The 12,589-nt window shown below is 41.1% G+C and overlaps 1 protein-coding gene across 1 annotated transcript in view; it reads right to left on the reverse strand.

Moving 5' to 3' along the window:
- The window catches only part of dst (dystonin), a 245,852-nt gene that overhangs the window by 213,880 nt on the left and 19,383 nt on the right, over positions 1–12,589 (reverse strand). Inside the window, exon 4 of the mRNA XM_061958270.2 lies at positions 7,494–7,707. Coding sequence (XP_061814254.1) covers positions 7,494–7,707 — 214 coding nt within the window. The remainder of the gene's footprint in view (positions 1–7,493; positions 7,708–12,589) is intronic.

Consider the following 12,589-nt stretch of genomic DNA (forward strand, 5'->3'; position numbering starts at 1 on the left):
GCTGAGGTATATAATGTACAGTGTATTTTGTCAACAACTGTATGTGTGAAACATATTTCTTGTGCTGAGCAATCATAAAACGGCTGCGAAGACGCACTATGTGAGGCTCGCAGTAATCCCGCCTCATGGTGGTAGAGGGCGCTAGTGATCCCAGCGATCATTCTTGCGACTACTCGGCAGCAGAATAAGTGACAACAAGCAGCAACAGTTAGCAGCGATCGTTTATTTTTTCCTATCGCCTGGACTTTTAACATGGAGGATTACATATCTAAAATAAAACTGTTTTCTAAACTGGACTTTCAATCGAAGCAGGAGGTAATAATTAAAGGAAGATCTCCATCGAGACAGAGAGACTTTTAAAACTGAAGAAAGATAAGGAAGACTTCTATAAACAAGTTATCGATGCTTTTGTTCAGAAGGAGCGGCGCATGGACTTCATTTATAAGTAAAGGTAAGACCATAATAACGTTTTTTTTAATTAAATGTGCTTTTTTGTGTGCTACAGTTTGTATGTGTAAAGTTAAAGTACCAATGATTGCCACACACACTAGGTGTGGTGAAATTTGTCCTCTGCATTTGACCCATCCCCTTGATCACCCCCTGGGAGGTGAGGGGAGCAGTGGGCAGCAGCGGCGCCGGGCCCGGGAATCATTTTTGGTGATTTAACCCCCAATTCCAACCCTTGATGCTGAGTGCCAAGCAGGGAAGAATGCTGGTATGAGCTTTTAAACATAACCCGTTAACTGCTGCCAATCAAATGGTGAATAAGATACTCTTTAGGGTTCATATGTTTGTAAATCTGACTGTGATGAAGTCAGTGCCTCACCAGCCATGAACCTCACCGCACCTCACTGATTGATTGATTGATTGATTGATTGATTGATTGATTGATTGATTGATTGATTGATTGATTGATTGGCAGTAGATTCAGTTTTCATTAGCCAATCCCGTGATTCCGTCTGCAATTAAGTTAACGCGGAAATCATCGTAGTTGTTTCATTACCTCCAACTCCACTGACTCCAGCTTTATTCACCTCTGAATATGATTTAAAATGTTGGTTGCTCAATTTATTTATCTGTCGATGTCAAACTCAGTCATGTTACACTTGCTGTACTACAATGAACTCATTAAGCGCTACTATTGCTAGCTGTGCTCAGTTTGCTCCTTAGCACTATTTCAACATTGCTTCTGTTGACAAACTGTTCTGCATGTAAATCGCTACATTCTAAGTGCAGTTATTTCACAAAACTAAATAAAAAATAGGCATATTGACCTAAGTTTACATCTAATCCTAAGCAAGAGGTTGAGTGCTACTTCAATTTATAAGCTGAATTGGTTTTGTGACAGAGCTCTTAACTCAAAACACTTGTATCTCAAATCAAAATCTTCCATTGAAATGAATTGGAATCAATTTAATTAGTGCTTGGCCTCTCAAAAACAACACAATTTTGACATGTAATATCCATCCATCCATTTTCTACCGCTTGTCCCTTTCTGGGAGCGCGGGGGGTCGCTGGAGCCTATCTCAGCTGCATTCGGGCAGAAGGCGGGGTACACCCTGGACAAGACGCCACCTCATGACCATGGGCCAACACAGACAGACAACATTCACACTCACATTCACACACTCCAATTTAGTGTTGCCAATCAACCTATCCCCAGGTGCATGTCTTTGGAGGTGGGAGAAAGCCGGAGTACCCGGAGGGAACCCAGGCAGTCACGGGGAGAACATGCAAACTCCACACAGAAAGATCCCGAAAGCAGGATCGAACCCAGGACTTTCGTATTGTGAGGCAGACGCACTAACCCCTCTGCCACCTTGCTGCCCCATTTCCATCATTCAAATATTACAACTATAATATAATCAAAACAATGATCAAAATGACACCATAAAAGCCAAATTAAAGGTAACATGTGTGAATGTGAGTGTGAATGTTGTCTGTCTATCTGTGTTGGCCCTGTGATGAGGTGGCGACTTGTCCAGGGTGTACCCCGCCTTCCACCTGATTGTAGCTGAGATAGGCTCCAGCGCCCCCCGCGACCCCGAAGGGAATAAGCGGTAGAAAAGGGATGGATGAATGGATAACTACAAATGTAACCAATGTGAACATGGTAGATTTAATCATAAAATAACAGAACAAACAACAAATGTAAGAAGCACACATTTTTACAATGGAGTTCAGGGTGCACATCGTGCCGTCAACAAACTGCGAGCGCTGCACGGAAATCTAACTACAAAGATGATGGTCATGTTGACTTTGCATTTTACTGTTTCGTTACTTTTATCTGTTGAGTGGATAATTTACAATTTAAAAAAAAAAGCTATTGTGCGTTGCCGCAGCATTAGTCTGTAAACGGTGTCATATGTGACGTGGGTTACACTTGAATTGCTATTGCGACATCCAGAGGACACGTTTAGAATAGCAGTTGTTTTTTTTTTCATTAAAAAAATTGCAACTCACATTATACTTACATTTATTTTGCGGGCCAGATTAAACCTGTTCGCGGGCCTAATATGGCCCCCGGGCCGTACGTTTGACACCCCTGATCTACATCTTACTCCACACTTGACTATTACAACAGACATCCCAAATTCCAATCAAATGACCAATATATCAAATAAGTCCCACTATATGCTCAAATTCACCCTCACCACCTTTCCACAGCAACGATAAAGACCAGCCACTGAAAAGGTTATAAGGGGTCTGGCTGGGTGGGTCAGGCTGACATTTATTGCACGTCAAGCAGCAATCAGACAACATTTTTTTCAACCTTCCCCACCACCGAATCAGCAGTTATTACCTTTGTATTTTTCCAAAACGTCCTCATAAGCCTGAAGGTATTCCTGCTCGTCCGACAGCACATATCCCTGCGCCATAACACAGCCTCCCCACACTGGACGCCCACCAGCAGAAGCCGCGGACAGGGACACGGCGTGGACGTGCGCGCGCGCGTATAACGTGTGCGTGCGTGCACGCGCGTGTGTGCGTGTGTGTGTGTGTGTGGTGGCTACTCAAGAGTGATCGGCGCTGTTGTTGCATCAAAGGAAACGCCCTATGTCCCGCCCTTGTCTGCACGTCGTCCAATAGGAACTACTTCCTGTCATGACTGGACTGGAGTGAGAGGAAAAACTGTAAAAAAATAAAAAAAATGTCGCCATGCACTTCGCCTGTCAGGTTGTTTGTTAAATTAGGATTTTTTTTTTTTTCACAACTTGAGATACAAAAAAATGCTCAAACACAGTAGAGCCAACGAATAAAAGATTAAAAACCAGTCTCAGTGCAATGACAATTTCCTTTTTTTGCCATACATATATATATATATATGTATATATGTGTATATATATATATATATATATATATATATATATATATATATATATATATATATATATATATATATATATATATATATAAGAGAAATACTTGAATTTCAGTGTTCATTTATTTACACATATACACACACATAACACTCATCTACTCATTGTTGAGTTAAGGGTTGAATTGTCCATCCTTGTTCTATTCTCTGTCACTATTTTTCTACCCATGCTGAACACCCTCTCTGATGATGCATTCTGCTTCGTCTCCTTGTTGTGTGCGCAGTTGTGCACTGCACTCTCTAAAAGCCCTAGATGTTAATGTCACATATGCATGTACAGTAGATGGCAGTATTGTCCTGTTTAAGAGTGTCACAACATTGCTGTTTACGGCAGACGAACTGCTTTACGGTAGACGAAAACGTGACTGCTGTAGTTGTGTGTTGTTGCCGCGCTGGGACGACGTTAATGAAACTGCCTAACAATAAACCCACATAAGAAACCAATAACTCGCCCTCCATCATTCTACAGTTATAACGTGATTGGGCAGGCATGCTGTTTATATTGTGGGATAGCGGACGTGAAAACAGGCTGTCGACACGTCACTCAGGTCCGCCTGAATTCCGGGAGATTTTCGGGAGAAAATTTGTATCGGGAGTTTTTCGGGAGAGGCGCTGAATTTCGGGAGTCTCCCGGAAAATCCGGGAGGGTTGGCAAGTATGTTTTTTGCACTTCACAATACTATATCTTTAGATTTAAAATTTCCACTTTTAATCAATAAACTAATTAATCATTCCTTATTTTGTGTTATTTTAACAGATCTATGATATATATTTTTTACATTTACCAAAAGGGTGGATGAGGCCAACTTGCCCAGAACCCTGACGTCAACCCATACTTGCCAACCCTCCCGAATTTTCCGGGAGACTCCCGAATTTCAGTGCCTCTCCCGAAAATCTCCTGGGACAGCCATTCTCCCAAATTTCTCCCGATTTCCAGCCGGACCTGAGTGAGGACAGCCTGTCGTCACGTCCGCTTTTCCTCCATATAAACAGCGTGCCGGCCCAGTCACGTTATAACATCTACAGCTTTTGGAGCTCAGCGTGCAACTGCACACACAACAAGAAGGAGACTATTATATATGTCTCCGTTAACCATAGGTTTATCTATAACCCATAAAGTAGGCAGGCACGGAGCTATTTCTCAGCGTGTGTTTATTCCAGCCGGCACGCTAATACACTGACACACAACATCCGGATTCCCATCATGCATTGCTTCAAAACTACGGCAAGTAATAGAGAGGAGTGTTATGTGTGTGTGTATATGTGTAAATAAATATATATATATATATATATATATATATATATATATATATATATATATATATATATATATATATATATATATATATATATGAAATACTCGAATTTCAGTGAATTCTAGCTATAAATATACTCCTCCCCCTTAACCCCCCCCCCAAATTCGGAGGTCTCAAGGTTGGCAAGTATGCGTCAACCCAATGTAACATTGTTGGGATGAACTCAGTGGTTGGCTGTCAGAGCCAGCAAGGGCTTCTCTGCTGGCCTAACATAAGCAGAAATCATGATCATAATTAAAGGGGAACATTATCACCAGACCTATGTAAGCGTCAATATATACCTTGATGTTGCAGAAAAAAGACCATATATTTTTGTAACCGATTTCCGAACTCTAAATGGGTGAATTTTGGCGAATTAAACGCCTTTCTATTATTCGCTCTCGGAGCGATGACGTCACAACGTGACGTCACATCGGGAAGCAATCCGCCATTTTCTCAAACACATTACAAACACTGAGTCAAATCAGCTCTGTTATTTTCCGTTTTTTCGACTGTTTTCCGTACCTTGGAGACATCATGCCTCGTCGGTGTGTTGTCAGAGGGTGTAACAACACGAACAGGGACGGATTCAAGTTGCACCAGTGGCCCAAAGATGCGAAAGTGGCAAGAAATTGGACGTTTGTTCCGCACACTTTACCGACGAAAGCTATGCTACGACAGAGATGGCAAGAATGTGTGGATATCCTGCGACACTCAAAGCAGATGCATTTCCAACGATAAAGTCAAAGAAATCTGCCGCCAGACCCCCATTGAATCTGCCGGAGTGTGTGAGCAATTCAGGGACCAAGGACCTCGGTAGCACGGCAAGCAATGGCGGCAGTTTGTTCCCGCAGACGAGCGAGCTAAACCCCCTGGATGTCTTGGCTCACACCATCCCTTATGCCACCGAAGATGATCAAAAGAAGAATATCGACCCTAGCTTCCCTGGCCTGCTGACATCAACTCCAAAACTGGACAGATCAGCTTTCAGGAAAAGAGAGCGGATGAGGGTATGTCTACAGAATATATTAATTGATGAAAATTGGGCTGTCTGCACTCTCAAAGTGCATGTTGTTGCCAAATGTATTTCATATGCTGTAAACCTAGTTCATAGTTGTTAGTTTCCTTTAATGCCAAACAAACACATACCAATCGTTGGTTAGAAGGCGATCGCCGAATTCGTCCTCGCTTTCTCCCGTGTCGCTGGCTGTCGTGTCGTTTTCGTCGGTTTCGCTTGCATACGGTTCAAACCGATATGGCTCAATAGCTTCAGTTTCTTCTTCAATTTCGTTTCCGCTACCTGCCTCCACACTACAACCATCCGTTTCAATACATGCGTAATCTGTTGAATCGCCTAAGCCGCTGAAATCCGAGTCTGAATCCGAGCTAATGTCGCTATAGCTTGCTGTTCTATGCGCCATGCTTGTTTGTGTTGGCATCACTGTGTGACGTCACAGGAAAATGGACGGGTGTATATAACGATGGTTAAAATCAGGCACTTTGAAGCTTTTTTTAGGGATATTGCGTGATGGGTAAAATTTTGAAAAAAACTTCGAAAAATAAATTAAGCCACTCGGAACTGATTTTTAATGGTTTTAACCCTTCTGAAATTGTGATAATGTTCCCCTTTAAAGATAAAAGTACTTTTTAATTTACTTTCCCTAAATATCTCAAAAGTATTCATATTCTCTTCATGTCATATCATGCTCCTTCCAATGCTGTTGTTTTTAGGTTAGAGTTTGTATCCAATCAGAATTCAGCTAGCTTATGTTGCCATGCTGTACCAAATCTGCCCCGGAGCCTTCAGAATCAACAATGGGGGCGTCTTTGCACTGTAAGTGAACGGACACATAGAGTTGATAGACAATTGCGATAGCCAATCAGATCACGAGTTGTTGTCAGTAAGGCTTTCTAGCTGGCCTTACGCTGTGATTGAATACTCACTAGGGCAGTGTTTTTCAAGCACTGTGCAGCGGCCGTGAAATACAGTCTGGTGTGCTGTGGGAGATGATCTAATTTCACCTATTTGGGTTAAAAATGTTTTTGGCAAACCAGTAATTATAATCCGCAAATAATATGCCGTTGTTGAGCGTCTGTACTGTCTGGAGATCGGCAGACTTACCACGTTATAGTCTTCCATATCAGTAGGTGGCAGCAGGTAGCTAATTGCTTTGTAGATGTCGGAAACAGCGGGAGGCAGTGTGCAGGTAAAAAGGTGTCTAATGCTTAAACCAAAAATAAACAAAAGGTGAGTGTCCCTAAGAAAAGGCATTGAAGCTTAGGGATGGCTATGCAGAACAAAACTAAAACTGAACTGGCTACAAAGTAAACAAAAACAGAATGCTGGACAACAGCAAAGACTTACTGTGCAGCAAAGACAGCGTCCACAAAGAAAAAATATGTGTGAAGTTACAGCTTATTGTTGTAATTTCATTGTAATAAACAAAACATATAACATGTGAAATTACAGCATTTAGTTGTAACTTTATTGTAATGGACTGTAAAAAAACAAAAAACAACAGTTCTGCAGTTACAGTAAATTACTGTAAAGATATTTCAAAGGAAATAACTGTAAATGTTAGTGTGAATGTATTGCAATTATTAGCCAGTAATTTGCTTTAAATTTAAATTAAAAATTTTTTTTTGCAGTGATATAGTTCTGGGTGTGTCAGCCACAAAGGCTCACCATGACACAATAAAAGAGGGACAAGTGGGAGAAATTGGATGGATGGATGGATGGATGGATGCATGGATGGATGGATGGATGGATGGATGGAGTATGCTCTCCTTGCACCCGAGACCACCCACGCGGTTCTCACCTGCAATTCTGAGCACAGCTCTCTCCGCTGGATCCAGCACGGACCCTCCCTGTATCTTCCGCTTGGACCTCTCATGTCTGGGCAGATTCCACGGCAGAGTGTCGCCCGGTGCCGGGGATGCCGACCCCGATTTGAAGCTGTAATCTTCATCTTCGGACAAATCCGCGGAGGAAGACATGGAGCAGTGGAGGGAAGGGTTCCCCGAACCTGAGCTCTGAGACAAAAGAAAACAACAGTGGTAAAATAAACCTTGTATCACTTATAGTTGCAATGAAATAAGGGGGCAAAAGCAAAAAGAGCGGAATTGTCTATGGAGTCTCGCTATGATTGCCACAACAAAAGATGACAGTAATATGAAGCGAACAGTCTAGCTCCCCCGCCAGGTCAACATTAACACTTACCAAGCTGTACATCATAGGTAAAAAACAACAACAAAAAACCACAAAAAGCAATCCTATTTGCGCGTTATTAGCTTCAATCCCTCATCCAGTGCGTCCTGCACGCAGTGCCACACCCTTGTGGGGATGCTCCAGGGCGGGTCACGATAGCGGAAGATGCGAGGGTGATGTCAGACCTCCAGCAGAGGAGCAGAGGGGATGGCAGTGGTGGTGAAGATGATGGCGAGCTGTGTGATGTCGGAGCGGGCAGGCAGGGCAGGGCTTGTGCGTGTGTTTACCCCCCCTCCAGCAGCGTCATATACGCGCACAGACAGCCAAAGAAAAAGCAGCAGCCAACAGCGACCCACAAAGGTGCTGGCTGGCTACAAACACAACACAAGATGGGAGGACAAGAGCTCCTGCTGATTCCATACAACAGTGGTTCTCAACCTTTTTGTCAGTGATGTACCCCCTGTGAACATTTTTTTAATTCAAGTACCCCCTAATCAGAGCAAAGCATTTTTGGTTGAAAAAAAAGAGATAAAGAAGTAAAATACAGCACTATGTCATCAGTTTCTGATTTATTAAATTGTATAACAGTGCTAAAATATTGCTCATTTGTAGTGGTCTTTCTTGAATTATTTGAAGAAAAAAAAAGATATAAAATAACTAAAAACTTGTTGAAAAATAAACAAGTGATTCAATTATAAATAAAGATTTCTACACATAGAAGTAATCATCAACTTAAAAAGGGCCCTCTTTGGGGATTGCAATAGAGATCCATCTGGATTCATGAACTTAATTCTAAACATTTCTTCACAAATCTTTAGCATCAATATTTATGGAACATGTCCACAAAAACTCTAGCTGTCAACACTGAATATTGCATTGTTGCATTTCTTTTCACAGTTTTTTTTGACAGTGTCATGTCTGTGTAATCATGTTTTGTTTTAGTCATGTCATGTTTTGTTTTGTTTAGTTATTGGACTCTTTAGTTTCTGGCTTTTCACTCCCTTGTCTTGTTTCCATAGTTACCCATTAGTTTCACCTGTTCCACGTTTGGACTCATTGTGCACTCTTGTTTGTCACCATAGCAACCCATTAGTTTTCACCTGCCCTCACGACTCACGCACCTGTCTTTAATCATGTCACTATTATTTAAGCTTCCAGTTGCCAGGCTGTCTGTCTGGCGACATCATACCCCTGTCACACTCTGTTTACCTCTGCGTACTTCATGCCCTGTCCAAGTAAGTTTTTTCGATTCATGCCAATTGCGACTTTTGTTCATGTCCTTAGTTTTTTGCCCACGTGCAAGTATTGGTTTCATTTGTCAAGTTTGTACTTCCGCCTTGTGCGTGCCTTTAGTTTGTTCTTTTTGTTATCGTAAAATTAAATATGTCTTCACCTTCACGCCATGTCTGGTCCAAATGTTCATTTGCACCACGGGAGAACAAACCACGCCATAGTCCAAGTCCTGACAGACAGACATTTTAGTGAGAAACCTGAGCTTGTGCTTCACTGAGTTTATGAACTTACATTCATATTTTGTTGAAGTATTATTCAATAAATGTATTTATAAAGGATTTTTGAATTGTTGCTATTTTTAGAATATTTAAAAAAAAAATCTCACGTACCCCTTGGCATACCTTCAAGTACCCCCAGGGTTACACGTACCCCCATTTGAGAACCACTGCCATACAACATAAGGTGGGGGAATTTGGCGTTGCAAAGCATATCCGGGACATGTTATTAGGTACCTCTGCACATTTTAATAGGATCCAATACATGAGTCTTATTAAAAACAGTATTGTGGCTAGGGTTGTACGGTACCGCGATACTAATGAACCATATTCGGTACTATACCGCCTCTAAAAAGTACCAGTCAACCCCCCCTCGTCGTCGTCATGTCGTGTCGTTCCTGGTTTTAAGAGCAGAGGAGCATGTTCGGCAGCGCACAATCACAGAGTACTTACAAGCAGACACAGTGTGTAGACAGAAAAGGGAGAACGGACGCATTTTGGCTTAAAAACTAACAATAAAGGTGAAGTTATAACACTGAAACACCCTAAGGAGGAGGTGCTTTATGACTAGCTAGCCAGCGGCTAAGTCCATCCGCAGTCGGCAGTGATGTTGCGACTTCTAAATCACCAATCCTCGCCCCCATTGCGACAAATACAGTAAGTTTCTTACAAGTATCATCCCTGCAGGACGAGGAATAGCTAAACATGCTTCACTACACGCCGTAGCTCACCGGCGTCACCGCTAATGACGCCATTCCTGAATGTAAACAAATGCCATGGGTGGATCTACACCTGACATCCACTGTAATGTTACCAAGTACATGAGCGTTTCTAGTCGACACTACTATGATTACCTCGATATTTTTTAGCATCACAAAATCTATTTTCGGTTTTTTTAATGTATATTATGTTTATAAACTCAGGAAATATGTCCCTGGACACATGAGGACTTTGAATATGACCAATGTATGATCCTGTAACTACTTGGTATCGGATTGATACCCAAATTTGTGGTATCATCCAAAACTAATGTAAAATATCAAACAACAGAAGGATAAGTGATTATTACATTTTAACACAAGTGTAGTTAGAACATCTTAAAAGAGAAAGTAAGCAGATATTAACAGTAAATGAACAAGTAGATTAATAATCAATTTTCGACCACTTGTCTTTAATAATTTTGGCAAAATAATAGAATGATAAATGACACAATATGTCACTGCATACGTCAGCAGACTAAATTAAGAGCCTTTGTTTAGTTAGTAACAAAAGACAAGTTGTCCAGTATGTTCACTATTTTATTTAAGGACAAACTTGCAATAAGAAACAGTATTTATTCAAAAAAGTACCGAAAAGTAACGAAATACATTTTGGTACCGGTACCAAAATATTGGTATCGAGACAACACTAATTGTGGCTGGAACATATATTGAGGGTTGTTTCCAAAATGGTGTTTAAATAGTTTAGCTACTTTGGTTACATAATATTATAGGAATTACAGCCATATTTATTTTACGGACACAATTATTTATTGGAAAAAAATATTATTTCCATCGAGTGTCATATTGGCATATTTTAAAAATACAACTAAAAAAAACCAACAAGAGGAACATTTTCAACAGTTTGAAACTCATAATATGCTTTGTCTTTTATAATTGTTTTTCCTTTAAAGGAATCATATTGTGATTTTGTTCTACAAACCCCAAAACCAGTGAAGTTGGCAGGTTGTGTAATTCGTAAATAAAAACTAAGTAGGATTTGCAAATCTTTTTCCAACCTATTTTCAATTGAATAGACTGCAAAGACAAGATACTTAACGTTCGAACTGGGAAACTTTGTTATTTTTTGTAAATATTAGCTCATTTGGAAGTTGATGCCTGCAACATGTTTTAAAAAAGCTGGCACAAGTGGCAAGAAAGACTGAGAAAGTTGAGGAATGCTCATCAAACACTTATTTGGAACATCCCACAGGTGAACAGGCTAATTGGGAACAAGTGGGTGTCATGATAAGCAGCTTACATGAAATGCTCAGTCATTCACAAACAAGGATGGGGCAAGGGTCACCACTTTGTGAACAAATGCGTGAGCAAATTGTCCAACAGTTTAAGAACAACATTTCTCAACGAGCTATTGCAAGGAATTTAGGGATTTCACCATCTACGGTCCGTAATATCATTAAAAGGTTCAGAGAATCTGGAGAAATCACTGCACGTAAACGATGATATTTCGGACCTTCGATCCCTCAGACGGTACTGCATCTAAAAGCGACATCAGTGTGTAAAGGATATCACCACATGGGCTCAGGAACACTTCAGAAAACCACTGTCAGTAACTACAGTTTGTCGCTGCATCTGTAAGTGCAAGTTAAAACTCTACTATGCAATGCCCAAAGCCATTTATCAACAACACCCAGAAATGCTGCCGGCTTCGCTGGGCCCGAGCTCATCTAAGATGGACTGATGCAAAGTGAAAAAGTGTTCTGTGGTCTGACGAGTCCACATTTCAAATTGTTTTTGGAAACTGTGGACGTCGTGTCCTCCAGGAAAATAACCAACCGGATTGTTCTTGACTCAAAGTTCAAAAGACAGTATCTGTGATGGTATGGGGGTGTATTAGTGCCCAAGGCATGGGTAACTTGCACATCTGTGAAGGCACCATTAATGCTGAAAGGTACATACAGGTTTTGGAGCAACATATGTTGCCATCCAAGCAACGTTATCATGGACGCCCCTGCTTATTTCAAAGCAAGACAATGCCAAGCCACGTGTTACAACAGCGTGGCGTCATAGTAAAAGAGTGCGGGTACTAGACTGGCCTGCCTGTAGTCCAGACCTGTCTCTCATGGATAATGTGTGGCGCACTATGAAGCCGAAAATACCACAGCGGAGACTGTTGAACAACTTAAACTGTGCAGCAAGCAAGAATGGGAAATAATTCCACCTGAAAAGCTTCAAAAATTGGTCTCCTCAGTTCCCAAACGTTTACTGAGTCTTGTCAAAAGGAAAGGCCATGTAACACAGTGGTAAAAATATCCCTGCGCCAACTTTTTTGCAATGTGTTGCTGCCATTTAATTCTAAGTTAATGATTATTTGCAAAAAAAACCAACAAGTTTCTCAGTTCGAACATTAAATATCATGTCTTTGCAGCCTATTCAATTGAACATAAGTTGAAAAGGATTTGCAAATCATTGTATTATGT

The sequence above is a fragment of the Nerophis lumbriciformis genome, linkage group LG02, assembly GCF_033978685.3.
Source record: "Nerophis lumbriciformis linkage group LG02, RoL_Nlum_v2.1, whole genome shotgun sequence".
NCBI classification, from domain to species: domain Eukaryota; kingdom Metazoa; phylum Chordata; class Actinopteri; order Syngnathiformes; family Syngnathidae; genus Nerophis; species Nerophis lumbriciformis.